We start from the raw sequence: 23,898 nt of genomic DNA, 5'->3' as shown, positions 1-23,898 counted from the left end.
GGGGGCACCATGGAATACAGTGGAGAAGTTGAGGACATGCCATCTCAATACGTGATGCTTTGGCATGTTAAGTGCTTTGCGTTAAAGGCGCTTGAAAAACAGCAGAGGCAGTAAGGGCGCTCTGACGTTCCTTTTTCTTCCTAAAAGCAGCAAATAACATTCCCGTGTGAAAGGTGCCCTCCCTGTACCAGGAGAAAGAAACATTCTTATCACCAGAGATGGGGAGTCGAAGCTGAGAAAAATTTGTACAACGGACCTTGTTAGAGTAGTTCATCCTCCTTTTTTTCACCCCTTATGTTTTAGCTACTTTTCCACGACAGCTACTCTTTGTTCAACCTAGCATAGGCGCACATAGGTCTAGTCCCTTCTTTGGGTTTTCATTTGTCTTGTGAGGATCTCCATTTACATGTAAATAAAATGCGTATACTTTTCTCCTGTTAATCCATCTTTTGTCAGTCCCAGCTGGAGATCGAAGGAGGGTAGAGGAAATTTTACTTTCCCTACAATGGGAATGAAAATCCATGGCCTGCTTATGAAGTGTGAAGTTCAGAGGTTGTCCAAGATGGTGCCTCTCCTTCCAGCCAAAGGTGCAGGCCCCACTCCCTCAGCCAAGCCAACAGCTCCCTCAATTGCATCCCCTTAACCCCCTGCACTAGCTCATACTTGGCCAGCTCAGGCCTCTGGGCTTAAGACTGAGAGTAGAATTTCAATGCCATGAGCCTTGCATTTTAAATGCCAAGCCTAAAATTATCCTCCAAAATGTAGACAAATGAACTCCTAACATCAGTGTCTATACCAGGTTCTTGCTGGCACTCTGGCCGCTTGTATGACCTTTCAACACAGCGTTTGAAAAAATGATCAGCGCTTTCCTCTTCCCCTGGCAGCTCAGAATAGCTCTGTTTCCTTTCCTATAAACAAGTCATATCTCTGGGAATTTCTAAAGCCGAATATTGTCTGCTTAGAAGCCGTGACTCACACTCTTTCCTGGCAGTCCTGACAAATTCATGAACGCCTCTTGAGGAAAGGATCCCAGACAATAAGAGTGGTCACAGAAAGCCTCAGATTCCTTCATGTCAAACCCAGGAAGCTGAGCGACAACGGAAAATACCAGCAAGAATCCCTGGCCTCGGCATCCCCCTCTTCTTGGCTGAGCTGTCAGAGCAGGAAGGGGAAACCCGCCTAGAAACTTGTCCCAGTCTGTCTTTAGGTCATCACCCAGCCAGCACCCCCGTTTGGGAATTTACCTAGCTCAGCTTCCTCTTGATTCTGATTCGGTAAAAGTTCTCTGAGGGGTGACTCCCCGGGGAAATTACCAGGAGGTCACACAGCCCGGGTGGTGGGGCTTCCTGGCTACTTTTAGCAGGAACTCTGTGGCCAGAAAAAAAAAATCTTTCTGCACATTCTCTTCCCAATGCTCTCTCCCCTCCTCGACTACTGGTCCTGTCTCTCCATTTTTTTGTCCCTCCTTAGTGCCACATCTTTTTCCTCAGGCTTGTTAAATTGTCCAGAAACAAAGGAAAAAAATGTTTATTTGGCGCCTCCCTCTCAACAGCATAAAAGTCGCTGTGTGTTAGTGTGTGTGTGTGTGTGTGTATGTGCGCGCACGCGCGTCTGTGTGTGTGACACATATGTAAACAATAACGCAAGGACCTTTGTCAAAGAGGCGGCATGAGAAAAACTGAAAAAGCTCTGGATACACAGGGCATTGTTGTAGTTCCACCCATTTCTTGCTTTCATACTAACGAAGGGACAAAGGATTGATCTGCTTACGGCCCAGCAAATGCCCTGGGGTGGAAGGTTTAATCCCAGCTGGTCCACAGCGCGGCCTGAAATCAGTCTCACTATAACCAGAACATTGAAAATCTGAAACATCCATAACTATGTGATCTGTGAGATAATAATGCTTACTATACCTAAAATGTGACATAAGTGTCCAGTATGGTGGTAAGTACTTCACATGTATTTTCCCAATTGCTACAACCTAATAGTTTTTAATATTTCACAGATAAGGAAGCAGTACTGGAGAAGTTTAATTAGTCATTCAAGATTTTTTGAAAAAGTCATGGCAAGGCTGAAACTTAGGCCCATATCTATTGGAAGCCAGAGTCTGATTCTTAGTCAATGTGCCAGAGAGATACCCTGAGAGACTAAGATGGGATGGGAAAGGAGAGAGAGAGAGAGACAGAGAGAGAGAGAGAGAGAGAGAGAGAGAGAGAGAGAGAGAGAGAGAGAGAAGACAAGCATGTGTGTGTGCGTGTGCGTGTGTGTGTGTGTGTGAGATACTGTGATTTATAATAAGAAATATATATTTGTTCTTCATCCCAGTTCCTTGCACAGAGCTCCTAAAACCCTTAGAATTTTCTAATCAATGAGAATGATAAAGGTGCCTTTTGTTATATTTAGTGAGGTGACTTTTGAACTACACCTAAGGATGGGGGCTGGTTGCCAGTGGAATCAACTGTGTGATCAGAGGGTTAGAACTTTCAGTCCCCCCACCCCCTACTCCCCACCTCCACGGAGGTGAGAGGGACTAGAGATTGAGTTCAATCACCAGTGGCTAACGATTTAATCAATCATGTCTGTGTAACGAGGGGCAGTTGGGGTTCAGAGAGCTTCTGGGTTGGTGAACCCCTGGAGATTCAGGGAGGGTGGTGGCTGGGAGAAGGCAGGGAGGCTCCGCACCCTTTCCCCATATCTTGGCCTCTGCATCTCTTCCATCTGGCTGTTCCTGCGTTATATCCTTTTATAATAAACTGATAATCTAAGTAAGTAAGATGTTCCTCTGAGCTCTGTGAGCCACTCTAACAAATTCATCAGACCCAAGGAGGAGGTTATTGGAACCTCCACTCTAGAGCATGTCAGTCAGAAGCACAGGTGACAACTTGGACTTCTGATTGGTGTCTGAAGTTGGGGGATGGCGGGCAGACTTGTAGGACTGAGCCGTTAACCTGTGAGGTGTGCCACTATCTCCCAGTACATAGGGTCAGAATTGAGTTGAATTGTAGGGTGACCAGCTGGTGTCAGAGAATTACTGATTGGTGTGGGAAAAACCTCCACACATTGGAATTGGTGACAAGAATTATAGTGACTGTTACACTAATATGATTTACTGATTTCATTTCTTCCTCAATCCTTTAGGGTGAACAGCTTATCCAGGACCTTTGTTCTCCCATCTGGAGAGAGTAATTAAGACCTCAGACACCCTCCATAGTTGAAGAAACATGGTTTCCAGGGGCATCAATTCAAATGAAAAATCTAGGACAACCCCTCTCCTACTCCCACTTTCTCAGAAGCAAAATAGAGACCTGGTGACCTCGTCTGTAGTAGCCACTGCCTGGGTGTGAGCATCTGTTGCTGTCTCTAAAGGGTCCTTCCTTGGCTCCCCTCCCCCAAATGTTATTATTGTTATTTTAAAGTCCTAAATTTGGCTTGACCTAGGCAGGGGAAAGTTATCTTTCTTTTTCACTTCTCCTTCAGGTGAAAAACGAGGCTGACATATTTATGGATTTTTGTTACTTCTTTAATAAATGGCTCCCTGGGATGCGATTCTAGGAAAATGGCACTTTAAGGAATAATGTCTCAGAAGGTGGTGACTGGGCAGAATTAGCCATTGTGCTAAGAGGTACTCCACACTAGGCATTTCCAGGAGACTGGCGGTGGTCAGAAATGCTCCTATTGATTCTGTCCACAGAAGTGTACACGTGTCGGTAAAATGCCTCTCACGGACATTTATAGGACTTAAGGATGAAGAGAGAGATGCTTTTCCTCTCCACTGTTTGTCGCTTCAGATGGAAGAAGTAGGGCTGAAACATGCCAGAGAACTTGCCATACTTCTTCAAGAATCTGAAACACTTTTCTGAAGAACAATTCCCTCCTCTTTTCAATGACACTCTGTTTTTCTTGAGGGAACAGGAAATAATGACTCTGAGTATTTCATAGGGTGCTGGAAGAAGAAGGAGTCCTCCTGCTGTAGTTGTATAATTTCCTCATTTTTAAAGATGAGGAAACTGAGGCCCAGGGAAGTAAAGGAAGTCACCCTTGATCTCACAGTGAGTTTGCCTGTGTGAATCAGGCCAAAGCTCGGTTTCCCTTTTTGGTGCCCTATAATTACCTGGGAATAATCTCAAGAAAACATGTTCCAAACCTCGGAACCCAAGCCCTCAGCCCCTCCTTTTCCCTTTTTTGCTCGTTGCTCACCTGTGCTTTGTTCAGTAATGGCCCTGACGTAGCCAGTTCACCAGGCGGCCCATGGACTCCTCAGAGAGCGTTAGTCTTGGGCTCTTGCATCAAGGGCCCTGACTCATTTCTAGCCATGATTGCATCAGGGTGCACATGTGTCTCTGTGTGAGAGATGTGGGTATTTCTCCAGTCACATGTGAGAGTTTGCCTCAGCTACCCACACCCATCACACTCTATCAGCTATGGCTAAAGAATAAAGCCAAGAAGGAGGCAGCCACTTGGGATTTCATACAGACTAGAGGCCTGGTCCTCTTAAAGATGATAAATGCTGCCATAGGAAACATTAAGAATTAAAATCATGATTTTGTTGGGCGTTTCCTTTGTGATCCTTACTAGCATTTTGAGTCAGTGAATGAAGTGAGGCTGGCGTTTTGATTGGCTTCTTGCAAAAGTGGTTGGGCAGGGTACTCAGGCTTTTTGGGGAAGTGTATGGATGTCTTCAGATAAGAGGTTTTATATGAGGAAAAGGTTATTGCTATTATTTTGAACTTTCAGAGTGGTTACATTTTTGCATATTTATGATATTAATATAACTTTAATAGAAGACTTAATGTGCAAGTTGCTAAGCACATTGCCCAATGGAAAAGAAATAATGATACAACTACTGCAGTGATAAGGCAGTTTTCACCTACACTTAATTATCTCTCTTTCTTAAGTAGAAGACTTGATGAAATCTTAAAAGTATGCTGGAAAAGTTTCTAGAATGAAATAGTTTAATTTTAAGATTTATGTTTTAGGTAAAGACTAAATAGTATTCTCTCCATTTGAAAAAACAAAAAAAGGTGAAAGTTACACGTTTCATAATTGTGTGATATCTGTTACTATCAGAGAAATTCGATGTTGAAATGGACAAGCAAGACTGAAAACTGAAGTGGATATATTCTTAAAAACTGTGTGACAGAGGCAGGGGGTGTGGGGTTCTTTAATGAAATAAATCTGACCTTGACCTAAACCTATTTTAGCACTAGGCTTTTGTGTAGACTATGCATAACTTGAGTAGGAGAGTTTGGGCACAATTCTTTCTTAAATAGTTGAAACTGTGGCTTTGGACTTGTAGATCATGTTTTATTAATTTTTAAGAAACTGGATGCTGTCCACTGTGTCTGTGGATGGAAATTTTATTGCAGAAACTGTTTACTGTTATGTAAGTCTGTTTCATACAACTACGTGAGTTGGCTCTGCTACATATTTACAATCTCTAGCTTTTGCTGGGTCCTCACTGCACCCATAATCCTATGCCTCCTTTCCCCAAGAAAATATTTAAATTTTTCACTGTTCTCACTCTGAACAACCCGGCTCATGACGTTACCTCCTAATTCACAAAAAACATACATCCGATCCAGCAAGAACCCTCTCAACTTCTTTCTTCTCTCATGTAGAAACAGTGACATCCACACCCCTCCTTCCCTCCCAAGTCCCCCTTTGTTCAGACCTAGCCCCTCTACATGAGTTGTGGGTTGCAGTCACTTCCACCCCCAATCTTTTCGGGGAGCTCAATTAATCACTCTTCCCTCTACTAGGTGCTTTCAATCACTCTTTTTCTATTGGTTTCTTGTTCTCGGTGCATAAATATGCTCAATTTTTCCCCGTCTTAAAAAATATATATACGACTTTCCCTTGACCCAGGGTGTCCTAGCTATTTGTAAGTCTCCTTTCCATATACAGTCCTAAGAGTAGCTTATACTTATTCCTTCTACTTCCTTATGTTTCATTTATTACTTAGCTAGGCTCAACCTTACTTCCATCCCCACCGCTCCCCATGAAATGCTCTCACCAAGATCATTTAGCATCTCCTAAACTCCAAATCCAGTAGACTTTTTGTTAGGCCTCTGATTATTCAGCTTTCTGTGGTAGCTGCTTAGGGTAAAATCTTCCATGTGACCTCTGACTCTCTTTCTCACATCCCACGTCTGATCCAACAGCTCTACTTTCAAAATCTATCTAGAATTCAACTACTTCTCACCATCCCATTGCCACCTGGTCCAAGTTAGGATCACTTTTTGCCTGTGTTATTGCAATGGTTTCTTAACTGGTCTCCTAGCTCCTGCTCTCACCCTTCTACACCCTGTTATCATCCTGCAGCCAAAGCGTTTAAATGCTTAAACTAGGCTATGCTGTTTCTCTCCTCCTCACTCTCCGATGACTGCCATCTCGCTCTGGGTAACGAAGTTCTCAGTAGAAGTCGCAAGGCCCCACAGGATCCTCCCCCCTATTCCTGTCTGTTTCCATCTCCTACCACTGCTCTTGCCTCCCAGAGCTAGGACCAGCATGAAGCTCTCAGAAAGTGCCTGGGGTGCAAAGCTGAAGGAGGACCCCACTCTCAGGGTCTTGAAACACTATTGACAACTTCTTAAAATCCCCCTTCTTAAAACTCTTCTTTCCTTGCTTATGTTTCCCAGTTTTCCTTCGATTTCTTCAACCGTCTCCTTAATTCCACCCCACTCCCATCTAAGCAGGATGGTAGTCATGGGATGGTCAGGTTTTTGCTGTGCAAATATGGAGTGCTTGAGTTCAGTTTCTAGAGCCACGTGACAATAGATAGTTACACTTTCTAAGCCTCAGTTTCCTCATTTGGAAAATTTAAATGATAATGTCTACCCTGCAGTGTTGTTGTCTGATTAAGTAAGTCATGTAGACATTTAGCATGGTGCCTGGCATAAAGCAAGTGCTCAATAAGTATTCATTATTGTAATAATAACAACTGATATTATTACTTCTGTTCGCATCCCCTTAACCCCCCCGTCCTCTCTGGTAAACCAATTGAGTTTTTCCAGAACTGCTGCAAAATAATTCCTGACACAAATCAAGCGATTTTGTTTCTAAAGGCAAAGAAGAGAATGACATAGTTCACATTTCCTTTCTTGCAGGGAAAATGTTACATGTCATACTTTTGCTAAGAAGCTTGAAGAACAAAGTTAATTAAAACATTATTCCTAGAAAGAAAGAGGAACAGAACATTAGCAAAATTCCCTTATCAAATCACATGTTGAAGTTATACAATACCAATGACATACAAGATGGAGGAGAAATTATAATCACATGTGTGGGGACCAGCAGAGATTTTTACCTGATATACCCGTGGGCTGAATCTTGGCATATGAGTGGTATATACATACATAGGTGAAGTGTTTGATGACTTTAAGTTGCTTTTTTTTTTTTTTTTTTTTTGTGGTACGTGGGCTTATCACTGTTGTGGCCTCTCTCGTTGCAGAGCACAGGCTCCGGACGTGCAGGCTCAGTGGCCATGGCTCACGGGCCCAGCCGCTCCGCGGCATGTGGGATCTTCCCGGACCGGGGCACGAACCCGTGTCCCCTGCATGGGCAGGCGGATTCTCAACCACTGCGCCACCAGGGAAGCCCTAAGTTACATTTTTCTAAAACTCCAGGCTACTGGGAGAGAATTTGTTTAGCTGACAATGGTTTTTGTAAGTCATCCTATGAGACACAGCGTTAGGATTTATACTGATGGAGCACGAGCTATGGGCTCGGCAAGGAACTAGGTGTGTTCCTTTTGCCTGGGGTAGTCTGTCTTCGGATTCTCTCTTGACTGTCTCCTTCTTGCCACTTCGGTGCCAGCGCCTTAATCTCCAAGAACCAGAATTCCTCGCAGTCCTTCTCCATCTCATTGCCCTGTTTTAGTTTTGACTGACAGCCAGCAGTCAGAGAAGGGCGTGTGGTCATCTTTCTGCTTCCTTTCTGCTCTTACTTCCCCATATTTCTAAACTTGCTTTCTGACTCCTCAAGTGTTGAAGTTCAAGCAGGACTTAGTAAATGTTCAGTGTTTTCTCTTTCTCTTCTGGACACTTCCCTGGATTCTTTGGAGACACTGCTTGTGGTCTTGTAACCTGGAGTTGCCTTAACATAAGTGAATGTATTTCTATTGTGGCAGTGTATGGGAACCCTCAACCTGGCCTCATTACCTAGCTACAAGAACGAAAAAATCCCAAGCCAGTCTCCTTTTCCTGCTCTCTCAACACATTTTCAGACAAGCTTTGGAAGCCTGCCTTGCTGCCCTCAGATAGCCTCATTATATAAGTAATGAACCTTTTCGTACCCCTTTGGTGTGGTGTCATTGGTCTTGACATTGGAAGCAAATTTTGGGTAAGGGAGTCCATCTTGCAAGGGACCACAAAAACCGGTGCAGCAAGCTGGGTGACCACATTATTTATTTTGCTTGATATTAGTATAGCCATTCTTATGGCTCTCTTATGGTTTCTGTTTGCATAATATATCTTTTTCCATCCTTTTACTTTCAATTTATTTGTTTCTTTGGATATAAAGTATGTCTCCTATAAGTAGCAGAAAGTTGGATCTTGTTTTTGTTCTTTAAATCCAATCTGATAATCTCTTCCTTTTGATTAGATTGCTTAGTTCATTCACATTTAACGTTATCATTGATAGAGTTGGACTTACATCTGACATTCTGATTTTTTTGTTCTCTGTGTCTCATGTCTTTTTTCTTGTTGTTTTTCTTCTATGTCTCCTTTACTACTTGCTTTTTTTTTTTTTAAAGTGGACTTGGGGCTTCCCTGGTGGCGCAGTGGTTGAGAGTCCGCCTGCCGATGCAGGGGACACGGGTTCGTGTCCCGGTCCGGGAGGATCCCACATGCCGCAGAGCGGCTGGGCCCGTGAGCCATGGCCGCTGAGCCTGCGCATCCGGAGCCTGTGCTCCGCAACGGGAGAGGCCACAGCAGTGAGAGGCCAGCGTATCGCAAACAAAAAAAAAAAAAAAAAAGGACTTTATTTTTTAGAATACTTACAGATTTATAGAAAAATTTAGAAGATAGAAGAGTTCCTATATATGCCACCCCTAATTTTCCCTATTATTAACTTCTTACGTTAGTATGATACTTTTGCCACAATTAAAGAATCGGTATTGATATATTCATTAAATTCCATACTTCATTCAGATTGTCTTAGTTTTTTAAAAATTGTGATTATATATATAACTTAAAAGTTACCATTTTAGCCATTTAAAAATGTACAGTTCAGGGCTTCCCTGGTGGCGCAGTGGTTGAGAATCCGCCTGCCGATGCAGGAGACATGGGTTCGTGCCCTGGTCCGGGAAGATCCCACATGCCGCGGAGCAACTAAGCCCGTGAGCCATGGCCGCTGGGCCTGCACGTCCGGAGCCTGTGCTCCGCCACGGGAGAGGCCACAACAGTGAGAGGCCCGCGTACAGCAAAAAAAAAAAAAAAAAAAGTACAGTTCAGTGGCATTTAGTACTTTCACATTGTTGTGCACCCATCACCACCATCCATCTTTTCATCTTCCCACACTGAATCTCTGTACTTATTAAACACTAACTCCCTAGCCTCCACTCTGCTCAGCCTCTGACAACCACCATTCTGTTTTCTATTGCTATGAATCTGACTAACTAGCTACCTCATATAAGGGGAATCATACAATATTTGTCCTTTTGTGTCTGGCTTATTTCACTTAGCGTCACGTCTTCAAAGTTCATCGATGCTAAAATTTCCTTCCTTTATAAGACTGAATAATATTCCATTGTATGTACATACCACAGTGTGTTTATTCATCTATTGATGACCAGGTGGATTGTTTCTACATTTTAGCTATTGGGAGTAATGCTGCTATAAACATGGGTACACAAATATCTGTTTGAGTCTCTGCTTTTGACTCTTTGGGGTACATATCTCAGATTTCCTTAGTTTTCACTTAATTTTTTTTTTCCTTTTATGATCCCATCCATGATACAACATTATATTTGGTTTTTATATCGCCTTAGGTTCCTCTTGGCAGTGACAACTCTCAGATTTTCCTTTTTTTTTTTTTTGCGGTATGCAGGCCTCTCACTGTTGTGGCCTCTCCTGTTGTGGAGCACAGGCTCCAGACGTGCAGGTTCAGCGGCCACGGCTCACGGGCCCAGTCGCTTTGCGGCATGTGGGATCTTCCCGGACCGGGGCATGAACCCGTGTCCCCTGCATCGGCAGGCGGACTCTCAACCACTGCGCCACCAGGGAAGCCCAGATTTTCTTTATTTTTGATGATCTTGATAGTTTTGAAGAACACTGGTCAAGTATATTGTAGGATGCTCCTCTATTGGAATTTGTCTAGTGTGTTTCTCATGATTAAACTGGTATTATAGTGTATGGAGAGGAGAACCATAGAGGTCAAGTGCCATATTCATTACATCATATCAAGAATACATACTATCAGCATGACTTATCATTGTTGATAATTGACCTTGATCTTTTGGCTGAGATAATGTGTCTCAGGTTTCTCCACCACTCCTATTACTCTCACCCACCCCTATCGTCCATACTGACTCTTTGGAAGGAAGTTACTGTGAGCAGTCTACACTTAAGGAGTGTGGAGTTATGGTTCCCTCATTAAGGATGGAATATCTACATAAATTATTTGAAAGTCTCCTGCCAGGAAATTTTTCTCTTCTCCCCATTTATTTATTTATTCAATCATTTTCTATGTCAGTATGGACACATGGATATTTATTTTATACTGTGGGCTATAATCCAATGTTATTTTATTTATTTATTTTGCTCAAATGGTTCCAACCTTGGCCATTGGGAGGTCTTTCAGTTGGCTCCTATATCCCTTTGGCATATCTCTATTAACATAGGGTTTTAATTAATTTATTTTTTAGCATTTCCTTATTTTCTGTCATTGCAAGATGCTCTGGGTTCATCTTGTATATTTCTTGCCCCTGTCCTAGAATCAGTCATTTCTCTAAGAAAATCCTGTTTCTCTAATAAAGAGAACGGTATTAGAAACCAAAATCTGGGTGCTAGGTGTGCCCGTTACTACTGTTTTGCATGTCTCACAATTTTCTTCAAACTGGACAATTTGGTAGTATAACAACTCTAGATACTGATTCCCTCCCTTACCCCCCAGGAGTGGTGGTGGTTGTTGTTGGCTTTGTCAGTTGTTTATTTATTTAGTGACTTGGCTGAACTAATCCTGTGACATCTATTTCCCCCCTAGTGTGCAGCCCCTGTTACCAATGCTTACATTTTTTCCCCCTTGTTTTTGTCTTTTAGCCTGGCTACCTAAGGATCATCCCTGGGTCTGTGTTGGCATAAGCCACTTATTGGTCAAAAGTTGTACTTAGCCCCCTTAGCCAGTTAGATTTTTGCTCTCTCTCTCTATTTTTTTTTATTGCAGTATAATTGCTTTACAATGGTGTGTTAGTTTGTGCTGTACAGTGCAGTGAATCAGCTGTATGTGTACATATATCCCCTCCCTCTTGGACCTCCCTCCACCCCAAGCCCACCCCTCTAGGTCATCACAGAGCACCGAGCTGATCTCCCTGTGCTATCCAGCAGGTTCTCACTAGCTCTCTATTTTACACATGGTAGTGTATTTATGTCAAACCTAATCTTCCAATTCATCCCACCCTCCCCTTCCCCCGCCTGTGTCCACATGGTCCATTCTCTATGTCTGTGTTTCTATTCCTGCCCTACAAACACGTTCATCTGTACCATTTTGTGTGTATGGCCTCGAGGTTGCTATTACAGTTCAGGGAATTTGTGTTTATTGCCCCATGTTCAGCCAAGGGCTTGTAGCTTGGAGGTTCTTTCTCTGGTTGTTCCCAAGAGGGCTCAGCCTTGGGCATGCCCATAATCTGCCAGTTTGTCAGGGGTGAGTGTAATTTTAGTTTTAAACCTAGGAGTCACCCTGGATCAGAATACCTGTTGTTCATGTTTTGGTCAAGGGTTGTGTTTAAGCCCCTTGTGCCAGCAAGGCTTCCATCCTGGGATGACTGATCCCAGGAGGGGTTTTCCTGGCTACTCTTTTCCCACTTCTCTCTATTAAACTTCTGGCTGCACTGCTGTTTTGCTTTTCTCCTGGAGCTATCATTCTCCTCTTAATTACTGTCTACCAAGATCTCCAGTGTTTTCAAAAACACCCTTACGCATGGAGTTCTCTACTCTCTGTTCCAAACAGTCAGCCCCCTCAGGCAGAGCTTCAGAACTCTTCATCCTTTGGGTCTGCCTCACCCCCGGGTAGAACACCCATGCCACTGCACCAGAGCTATACTCCAGTTCTATAAGAGGGCACTGCTTGGGGGGCCAGTGCCAGCCCCTGGCCTTCTCAGCTTGCCCTTTCCCAAAGGGAACCTCTGTGATGGAGCTGGGCAAGAGTGATCAGGGCCCCTGTACTTTTAGTGGGCTACAACTGGTGCAGGCCTTGGGAAGGGAGCCACATCTCCTAGATCATTCCTCCTAGGAACAGAGCTTCTGTAACACTAGATTGGGGTGGGGTGGGGGAATGAGAAATATTACTGGCAACATGCCACTCTTGGGGTGAAATCATAGCCCAGACTGTGCACTTCAGGAAGGGGAGGCCCCTATCTTCCTAGCTGCATATGCCCAGGGTATGGGAGTTAAAGGAGCAGGTCATGGCTGACATGCCATGGATGCTTGTCGTTCTTATGAAATTTAGTAGATTATCTTGAATGAATATTTATCCTTTTGCTCTATGCCCTTAAGATCATTTCCAGGGACTTTTAAGTGTGATTTTACTTTAATTTTCGTAATTTTCTCCAGTTAAATTGTTGTTATGCTAAGGAGAGTCCACTGGAAGTCCCATCCACCCAACTTTAATATTCTTTTACACCGACAATTGTGTTTCCTACCATGAATACGAGAGACAGTCTTCCATTATGTTGATGTCGCTGCTGCCACGGATTGCTTGGTGGGAGGTGGGGTTTGAGAATCAGTGAGAATGTGACAACTATAGGAAGGCTAAGGAAAGAACTGTCCCTACCATCAGTGGGGAAGGAAACAGGTTTGATTTTTTTATCAGTGGCTTCTGATTGTAATTCAGGTTGATGATCATCACCCTGGTCTTCTTACTACATTCATTCCAGCCTTCTGGGGGTCCTGATATAGTCATCTGATGCTTCCTCAGGCATCTGAACTAATATCAGCATCAAGTAGCATCTGTTCACTGTGAGGAGAGAAAATGCACATTAATTGCAGCAGGAGGAATTCGGGCTAAATGTGAGGAGATAGTCCCTGGTCAAAAGCATCAGCCTGAGAGGTCTTTTTCAAGTGTAAATCAGATCATGCCACTCTCCTGCTTCAAGCCCTCCAATGGCTGCCCAATGAAATTAGAATAAAGTCCAATCTCTTAACCGAAACCTATATTTTCATTTCACTCTCTGTCATTCAGCATGCTTCAGTAACTCGGGCTTTCTTTCTGTCCTTCAAGTCCACCAGGCTTGCTCCTGCCCTAGGACCATTGCGTTTGCTGGTTCCTCTGCCTGGAATGCCCTTGCTCAGATCTCCACGTGGGTAACTGTGATCAACCGTCTTAATGCCAAGTTCACCTTCTCAGGAGGACTTTCTGGCCCACGATGTCTAAGGTAGGTTCCCCTCACTCCCGGTCTTCATTGTTCGCTCTTCGTTATTAACCTGCTGCCACTGTCCCACTAGAGTGTAACTTCGAGGCGGCAAGAATCTTGATGAATCTTGATTATGCTGTCTGCTCTCTTCTAAGTACTAGAAGTGCTTGCCATCCAGTGGGAATTTAATAAATCCAAAGAATAAATGGAAGAATGAAAACATGGATGGAATGAATATCCATAGTTTTCTTTTTAGGTTTTAAAGAAATGAATAAAATACTCTCTTGATGAGGTGTCTCAGAGGAGGGGCCTAGATAAGATTCAATGGTGAGGTCTTGTAATGTGGGGATTCACTTTACTAGTAGAAGAGTGCTTTATAGAAAGTGGCAGACTGAAGTGTTTTCCAGGGAAATAAATCCTCCAAACAGGAACAATTCAACATATATTCAATTATTCAGTCGTTCAGAACCTGGTTTTTAGTTCCACTTTGGCTTGTGACTGAAATAATTTCACGTGCACTTGCGCCCTGTTTTGTTATAACACACAAGGGCAGGCACCGTAAGAGTGATAGCACCACTGTTGACCTCGTATACTTGTGATTGCAAAAACTTTGAATATTATGACTCATGGAAGACACAGAAACCCCAAATAATGCTGCCTTTGCCAGTTTAAACAAAGGCTGGCTCCTTTCTATTTCATCAATCAAATGAATGTCCCTTTCCTTACCCCAGTGATTAAACCAACTATTTTGTTCCAAGATGTATTTTCTTTATCAATTACTGTGCTGAGAAATTCTTTCATCTTGGATTTAGAAACTAATCTTATGAGAAACGCAGAAAAATGACCCTGGTTTTAACAAGTCTAGGACTTTGAAATCTGCATTACAGAAGGGTATGGAAACATGATATTTGATCAGGGGAGGTAAGGGAGAATTGTATAGGCTCTGACTAATAAATAATGAACCAGATACATCTATACATGAACTATTGTGTACCTGATCTGTTTGCTCTTTAAACTCTTAGCAAAGATTACACATAAAGAATAATTATTACATATTTCCTTTGAAATGGTGACCAAGAGTACTGAGAAATTACACAGTGCACTGAACAGGGCACAGTGGCCAGATTTTAAGTGGCCTCCCCCCACAAATCCCCAATTCCTGAAGTAGAAATGTGAATTCTCAAGTGCCCAAATTGTTAATAACTTCAGAAGTTCACACAAGAAAACCAATATTGCAAAAATTCTTTTATCATGGTAATTTTCAAACATACAAAATTATTGAAAGAATAGTACAATTATTTACCCATATACCAACCACCTAGATTCCGCAATTGTTAATATTTTACTAATCATTTGGATGTAATACTTTATATTTGAATACTTCAGTATTCATCTCCTAAAAAGAAGAACACCCTTCGGTATAATCACATTTAGGAACATTAACAGTAATTCTCTAATATCATCTAATAGTTAAATTCAAATTTCCCCAATAGTCCCTGAAATATCTTTTACGTATGTTATTTTTTCAAATGAGGATTCATTCAAAGTCATGCGTTGCATTTGGTGTTTCTGGTCTCTTTTAATCTGGAACTGATTCCACTCCTATTTTTTTTTTTCCATGACATCACTTTTTGAAAGACTAGGCCAGTTATCCTGCAGAGCTTCCCACATTCTGAATTTCTCTTATTGTTCTATTGTGGTGTTATTGAACTTTTTTCCCTCTATCTCCTATACTTCTTGTAAATTGGAAGTTAGGTCAAAGGCTTAGTTCCATTCAGGTTAAACATCTATGTCAAGAGTTCTTCAAAAGTGATCCATACTGCATCACAGCAGGAGGCATGTAACGTTAGAATATTCTACTACTAAAGATGCTAACTTTTAAAGTTCTTTAACTTCAGGGTTTCTATAAGAAAACAGTTTATATTTTGGACAGTAGAGAGCTCCTTTGTGCTAAAATTAAGGTGATTTGCAGCTTACAAAACAGATACAAGCAACAGTTTGCAGAGATAGTCTAAAATGATGACTCATTATCCATTATTCCATCAGTGATGGGGGAGATACAACTGGATGTCAAAGGGACTTGAGAAATAGCTGAAGTCAGGCTACCTCTCCCCAGGAAGATGAGCAAATTCCCATGTGGCCTGGATCCTGGCAATAACTTAAGGGAAGTGGACTTGGATGCCTGGGTGACACCAGGTAAAAGGCTGAGGAGGTTGGTGTTGCTCTTCCCCTAAATTTTAGGAAAATTTCCAGGGAAATAATTAAACAGCCCAAGCGGAATTTCTGGCCTTATTACTTGTGCTGCTGTTATTTCAAGTGCAACGACTTTATCTATTTGATTTAAAAAGCTGGTTCCTGATTTAAAAAGCTTTGGGGCAGGCACCAGAACAGTAAAATTGTCCAATAAAATACTTAAATCAATTGACAGCACCACATTTAAAAACACAGTGTATCACAAAGCAACATAAATGCCATGACCAGTATGAGATTCCCTTTGGCTACACAAATTTTTAAAGACAGACTTTACACTCGTTTAAACATGTGTAAACCTGGGTCTGGTCGAACCAATGAAGGCAGACGGCATGATAGGAAAGCATGTCCTTCCCCTGATTTAGAGGCACAAGTTGGGGAGCTAATAGCACACTCAAATTACTATCAAAGCTAAACTTTATCTCTTGTGTACTGGGCACTGGGTACTGGGCTAAGAGACTCACATTCTGTGCATCATTTACTTGTCACAACAAATGTATAAAGTCACTTATTTAATGAATAAGATATGTGTGTGCATGTGCATGTGCATGTGCATGCATCCTACTATGTGCCGGGAATTTCATTTTACTGGGCTCTGAAACAAAATCAAAATCCAAAGCACACAGGGCTCCTCAATTCAGGCTGACCTCAATTCGGGCTGACCCTAAATAGTAAGGGTCTTGGATTTGTAGATAAAACCTGATGAGGGGGCCACATGTCAACAAGTTATGTAACTGCTAATGTAGGCATTTCAGGTTAGGAAATCTTTCCGTTCTGACCATTACATGGACACTGTGCTAACAGGCATTTTGGAGGTCTGTTAAAACTGATTACAGTGTAGGCAACATACTAGCATAAGAATGGGCTCAAGGAAGCTGATGTTGTAAGAAAGGAGTGATGGAGAGAGAATCAAGAGGCAAGAAGTTTACATGAAAAGTATCTCCCATATGGATTGCTCATATTTGCTGTGTTTTCTTTCAATAATAGAAACTAAACATAATAAGAAAAAAGCCCACTTTAACAGAACCCAGTTATGTTTCTATTTGGGACAGAAGGATTTTTATGAGGAGATGAAGTGGCTTATTTCAGAGAGGGGTGTTTCAACAGTAACGGTGCAAACAGGAGAGACTTCTTTTCATTTGCACAGTTTGGTTGAAAGCTCATCAAACTTATACAAGTGCAGAGACTATGAGGTGAAAACACACTTGAATTTTTTTTTTTTAAAGACCAAGAAAACAACAGCATCTGTCATTGTTTGGGACTTTATAGTGTTCAAATCGCTTTCAGATACTATATCAGAAATACCTTATGTGTATCTTTTCATCCTCATTGGATTCTCTCATCCTCACTCACCCCATGGCCTGGACTCTCAGCTCCTTGTTCTAAACAGCTGCCCCTCCTGAAGCTGTGGGGCTGTAGGATTTCACCACTGTGGGCAACTTGCCACAGGCTTGGGGACTCTGCCTCTTCCAGACACTTTGAAATATCACACTAAAGGACATAGGTGTAGGCTTCCTGGGTGATTTCAAGGGATGGAGGGATGGGGCAATCTGGAAATATTGGGCAGTAAATTCTTCAGTGGGCAAATATTTGTCAGTGTTTCATCTTTCCTTGATGGGTTGCTTCGAGGTATAGTTTCTCCATAGGTATCTTGCATGGTCCTGTGAATACACCTGTCAAATGACTGGTTGTGACCCTTTGTGGCTTCACATGAAGCACTGGTCAATGTGGTAACTCATCATCTTTTCATTCCTTCCCATTCTTCTTGTCTCATTTCCTTTTGCCTTCACTCTGGATGCCCTGGGACTGTACCTTCCAAATAAAGCACCAGTACTTAATCCCTGCCTCAGGCTCTGTATTTTAGGAAACTGGGTCTCATACACATATTTGTTTCCGATTCCTTCCAACACTTTGAAGTAAACAAGAATGTTAGTGTTAGTCATACTTTAGAGATGAGAAAACCGAGGCTCGGAAAGTTTAAGTGATTAGTCTGAGATTACATTCATTTATTTGTTCATTAATTCACTCATTTATTTAACAGACATTTCTCAAGCACCTTCTGTGTGCTGATGGAGTCTGAGACAGACAAGATTTCTGCCTTCACGGAACTTAAATTGTAAGTTAGAGTAGACAGATGGCACATAAGTACCATCAATATCTGCTGAATGAATTAATTAATGAACAGATGCAAGAGTCTTATCTTTCCCAGGTTGACTACTTAGATTTTAAAAAAACATATCAAATTTCAAATTATTTCCCCCAATAATTTGGGGGAAATAATGTTTTATTGTTTGGGGGTGCTATTGTTTTATTGTTGTCCTATACTTCTGCTTAATCTGCCCATCGAGTAATCCAGTATTTGTTGACTACCAAATGATTTGTAGGCTCCAGGTACTTTTAGGACAATATAGGCAGAGGGGACAACAGGTACAAAGACAAAAAAGTATAAACAAGCCTGGGTGACTTCAGAAACAGAAAAGAGGCTGGTGTGTCTCGGAAGTAAAGGGTAAGAGGGAGAGAGGTGTGGGATGAGGTCAGAGAGATGAGCAATAGCCAGATCATACAGAGTTCTGAATAAGGGTTATGATTTATTATAAGGACAGTAGGAAACCACAGGAAGGTTTTAAGTGATATGATTAACATGATTGCTAAGTGGTAATTCTCAGGCCTTCTGACTCCTGGACCTAAGGACTTCTTCTACATGAAGCAGGTGTCAGAGTTGGGACTAGAAGCTAAGCTCCAAGGCTCCCAATTTCTGATAGAGTGAAGCCAGCTTCATAATGGTAGCTCAGATATGAGGCCCTCCGATAATGCAGCAACGTGACTCCAGTGGTACCCCTTCCCCTACAATAGATGAAAAGACAGACTCATGGAGTCACTTCCAGCCAAACAGGACTTTATCATTCAATCTATAGGTTGGGAATGATATAATCTTTTATTCAATAGTGAGGTGGAGGGGCAGAGACCTACAGGTCCTTGGGAGCAGGGAGCATGTGACCTTGGGCTTCTGAGAATCGGCTGTGGTTCAAATCAGTCTGAGTAATCCAGGCATCAGATCAGCAGTGCCTGTCCTATTCATTTAATAAGTGAAAATCATGATATTGCCTTGTCTGGTGTAAGAGAACTGGGTGGTTATGTTCAGTGACAAGAGAGGTGTCAACATGGGTTTCACATTGTTTTGAACATCACCCAGAAAAGTCACAGACAAGATGGGTAAATGCAGCCTGATGAGTAAAGTTTTGTTTTGTTTTTGTTTGTTATTTTTGTGTGAAAGGATGATGGATTTTCCTACATGGGGTGCCTTTGCAAGGGATTCTGTGATCCTCAATAAATGGGTATGGGAATGAAAATGTAGGGGTCACTGTCCTGAAAAGGACTCAGGACTTATCCATAGGCTTGAAGTTTGGCTCTCCCTTTGCCTCCCAACTTCCATTTTCTTAAGAGAGAACTCCAGCCTGGGAACACAGCTCCCCTTTTCCCTGGGATGCTTCCCTCCAGGAATTGTGGATCAGGCAGTCCTCAAGCCTTCAGTAACTCACGAACCTTGGGCCTTTGCACCACAAGTCCCCTGTGTGGACACCCCTTATTCCTCAGCCTATTCTCTCTTCTGGCTCTGCAGCTCTCAATTCAATAGTTTGCCTTGAGGCCAGCAGAGACTGTTCCTATTCGGCTGACCACTAAGTGATATTTTGATGTTATTAATGTGTATTCATCTGCTCCCTTTCTTCTCCCAAAAGGAGTGAGGGAGACAAACATTTCAGAATTGAGATGAGGGGACTGATGGGGTGATCGTGTCGGTTTGGGGGAAAGGGGAGAGGAAATTGAAAACATGGTGAGCTTGATGGAGCCAAGGAAGTAGAGGAGATGCCAAGGAAAGCTGGTAAACAACAGTGTTTGTGCATCGCAGAATCACACCTTCTCTGAGTCCACTGTTTCACCAGCCTGCCCCCATCAGCCTGGCGCGTCTTAGCAATTCCCAAGCTGTCAGCTCCCTACCTGCCTGGCTCTGGCTGCTCGGCTCAGAGCTGCTCCCCTGGGCCTCTCTCTGGCTTGTCAGTGGGCTGCGTCAGCATCACGCCACACTGTCTCCCGTTGGCCCGGTGATCAACGCCTGACGGGCCGGCCCTCTCTCCCCTCTCAGCTAGGGCCAATGGGAGTCAGGGGAAGGTTTTGGTTACAAATGAAAATAAAATAAATAAGTCATACTCCTGCACTCCAGAGTCTGGGAGAAACATCTTCATGGCCTCGTAAATCTTTCTTTTTAAATTTGTCCTTCTCCTTCCAGATGCCCCTCCCAATCCCCTGCGCACACTTGGCTGCCCCTCACAGTGCAGGGAATGCGAAATGAGAGGCTTGGGCTTAGGCTAGATGTCAGTAACCCCCCTCCCCCGCGAACCCCCAAAGGCATTTGTGCTGTGTGTGCGTGCGTGTGTGTGAAGAGAGGAACCAGCCAGCCAGAATCCAGGCCACTGACAGCTTGTCCCCTACTCTTCTGACCTTTGCAACAAGACACCCAGCCCCCTCCCAAATCCCCCCTCACCTGGCTAAATTACCCCCAAAGCTCGTGGTTTCTTTCTTTCTTTCCATTACAGGGGGTTCTGATAATTAAATGCAATACTCTATTTTAAGATGCCTAGGAGTTTTTCTAAATAGATATTAGACATTTTATTAAAGCTCGTTGACTTTGAATGTTTTGCTTAAGACTTTGTCGTCTGTTTAAAGACACATCTTAAGACAGGGGATGCTATTAATCTCATACACCTGAATGCGAATAACAGTGCCCAAAAGTTGGGCCTCAAAGCGTCGGGAGAAAGAGCTAGAGGTCCTGAAGTCACCAGGTGGAGACGTGTGTGAGAGACCAAGGGGTGTAAGCTGGAAGAAGCCTTAGACCCCTTTGTGGTTTGCCTAGGGTTGCCCAGGTCATGTCATAAGGAGGATTAGATGGGGTGGTGGTAGGGAGGGAAGCATGGTCACAGGGGGCCAAAGGATTAGAAGGGAAGGAAAGCAAGAGGGTGGCTGCTTGGGCAACCAATGCTCAGTGCAGGGGAGCCGTTCCCACCCTCCCACCCCCACAGAGGATCAGCTTTGTCTTAAAAAGTCTTTTTACTTTAGACTAGGCTGGACAATTCTCCTTGACCACTGCTATCCCACACTCCTTCCCCTCTCTTTCTTCAATGCATTGTCCATGAAGGGAGAGAGGTGTGCCGTCCATTGACTGCGGCCAGAGGGCTCATCTTCCCAGTGTCCTGAGCTGTTGAGGGGTCGAGGAGAGATTTGTGCCTGATGTGTTATCTTATGGGGTTAAGGAGGAGGAAGAGACTGGGAAAGGGTTAGGTTTAAGGACAAGTTGCCCAACTTCTGCCAAATGGGAACAATGGAGGCACCACAAGGCAATGGGACTGCCCTCTGAGAGCTGCCAAGATGGAGCCATGGCAGTTCAGGAGGGTAAACAGGCAAGTTGTCTGCTTTCACATTGTTATTCAGGAAGATTTCAGTGTTCAGAGCCATGTACATTTCTATCTCTTTGAACTTTTTCTATCTGCTTCCCCTGCATGGTTGCCATGCTGAGGTGAGGTTTTTATACACTATACTTTTGGTGGGTAGAGTAGCTTCCACGTTGGCTTGGGGCCAAGATGAGAAGATGCCATCATAGAGACTCTGGGTGCCATGTAGAGGTACATTTGCCACAAAGCTGGTGAAGTTTAAGGTTTAGAGTCCCTCATTCGCATGAGCTCCGTCTATGGCACTGAGGTTGGCCTGGGAATATTTACACTGGGGTACAGTCTGTCCTTGGGAGGACAGATAGAGGAAGAGGCCTAGGTCGGCCCTGTCTGAACAAGAAATTCCAGGATGCCGTATACATGGAACAAGATCAGGAAGTGGGAGGCATGGGCTTTGAGTATACATACACATGTTTCTTTGACCCCATAGACGCCTTGCCATGTGTAGAGGGACAGAAAAAGTGGAGGAGCAGAGTGTAGCCTGTAAAGTATGGATTCCCTCTAGCCTGGGTTAAGGATGTTTCTGATAGTATCCCAATAAGGTGCCTAAGACTGGGAGTACATGTGTATACAGAGAGTAAAAATATTTCAGATGTGCAGAGCCAGAAGCTAGTCTGTGGAAAGTTCTTCCAAATCTTACATCTCATATGTCTGAAAGAAACGATGAAGATTTCCCCAAATTTGACAACCATCCTCACAGTTTCCATGACAATACGAGTAATGACTTCTGGAACTGAAGAAGCTTTTCTAAAGTATCAATAATAAAAGGCACATTTTGACCAACCATGCTAGAAGAGACTGAATTATCTTTCTATTTCCTCTAGAGGATAAGATATGACAAAATCATTGTCATGTGAAGAAGTCATCAAAGAGCAAGCAGCCAAAAATATAGAGGAAAAATTATTATAGAGCCATGTCAGGAAGTTAATTAATAAAAATATTACTTTTTTTTCTATTCGTGATGTATGTGATATTTATCCACTAATTTTGTGTTTTGTGTTTTGTTTCTTCATTCTAAGTAAATAGCTTTCTTTGGTGCCTAGTTTTGAACTTGTAGCTTAACACTGTTTTTCTTTTAGAGGGGCTTCTAAGTTTTATAAACTTCAGCCCCCATGAAACCTGTACCAGCTGCTGCCACCCTATTTTTTTCTGGGTAACAGTATTTAATGTCCTTCATGACTGTAGCTGAGAATAAAGGAAATTATTGTAACCACTTCATGTCCTCAGTAGATTGGGCCTTATAGGATAAGCCCAAATTTAATCATCTTTGTGATGTTATAATGTTTATAACATTTGGGATGTTTACCAAACTTGCAGTTTCATATGATCTTCAGTAAGCTACTGAACGTTTTGGATTTTGCATTCTTCATCTGTAAAGTGAGAGAGGCAGATACAATGTTTTCTAGTTTTCGCTCCAGCACTAATGTTCTATGCTTTTCCCACTGAAAACTGAACTCAGCATTAGCAACTGGTATAAGCTGAGGACTGTCAGTATTAATTATAATCCACAGCAGTAACTAGATCCCCAGATAACGTCTTCCCTGAACAGCTTCCAATCGCACTTCTCCCCATATCCCACCTCCATAATGGTGTGGCTCACAATTTACACAACATATGTGCCTCTTCGAAGTCATATTTTTCTGATTCAGAGTATATAATGGATATGCTAGGGAGGCCTTTGAGAAAGAAAATCTATCATGAAGTTCTTATTGGCAAACGTAAGCAAATGTGACTTTATAAAAGGATTCTTCAAGTGGATTCCCTCCATGCCAAGATATTCACACCTCATATATAATTTCTTAAAATTCATATATTCAGATTAAGTTATATGAAGCCACATTAACAACGGCAACAGTGACAAATAAGAGAGCCTATTTTGATCTTAGAATGGGGACAATGGGATAAGATGGAGAGATTTGAGGTCTGGAAGTTGAGTGTATGGATAGAAAAGGGCCCCCTTATCCCCAAATGTCTGGGTGACACCAAACTGAAAGACAGCTCTTGGAATGTGTCTCAGGGGCTACACTTAACTCCTACTTTGACTATAATACCTTCTGGCACCAGAAATATGGCCAAGACAATTCCACACATTCCTATAAATGGGTCTGTTTCTGCATATTGTGTATCATATGTTCCAAACCTCTAAACATTCATATATGTCCCTAACTGGAAGATCCATGCAGTGATGCAGCTAAGGGACTTCCGCCCAAAGGAGTCTTGATCTCCAGCTCTAACAAAGACTGCTCTGATTCCTTGCGATTGTTCAACAGGTATCTCTCCCCTCTTTTACTATCCCTGGGAAACTGTTTCTAGGCACTCCCCACCCCTACCTGCCCTTCAGATGCCCACTAGCTGGGTGCCTGCCCTTCAGATGCCCACTAGCTGGGTGCCTGCCCTTCAGATGCCCACTAGCTGGGTGCATTTGTTATTCTGAGGCAATGATGACTCTGAGTACATGTTTCTTAACTCATTCTGCTGTGTCACTGTCTCACCGGATCAATATCTGGCCCGGGAAGTGCTAACTCAAAGTGAAGGCTGCTTCCTCCTTCCTCTTGTAGAAGAGCTCTGTCTCCCTGGACT

General features: G+C 42.9%; 1 protein-coding gene across 3 annotated transcripts in view; it reads left to right on the top strand.

Annotated features, from left to right (window-relative positions):
* KLF7 (KLF transcription factor 7) overlaps positions 1 to 23,898 on the top strand; it is a 444,455-nt gene that overhangs the window by 168,090 nt on the left and 252,467 nt on the right. For all 3 annotated transcript variants that reach the window (XM_067026690.1, XM_067026686.1, XM_067026687.1), the window contains exon 3: positions 13,435 to 13,588. In XM_067026690.1, the coding sequence (XP_066882791.1) occupies positions 13,580 to 13,588 (9 nt within the window). In that variant the 5' untranslated portion in view covers positions 13,435 to 13,579. The remainder of the gene's footprint in view (positions 1 to 13,434; positions 13,589 to 23,898) is intronic.

Source organism: Kogia breviceps, chromosome 2 (assembly GCF_026419965.1).
Source record: "Kogia breviceps isolate mKogBre1 chromosome 2, mKogBre1 haplotype 1, whole genome shotgun sequence".
Taxonomy (NCBI): domain Eukaryota; kingdom Metazoa; phylum Chordata; class Mammalia; order Artiodactyla; family Physeteridae; genus Kogia; species Kogia breviceps.
The sequence above is the reverse complement of the archived record's forward strand: the minus strand, read 5'-3'. Positions and strand labels throughout refer to the sequence as shown.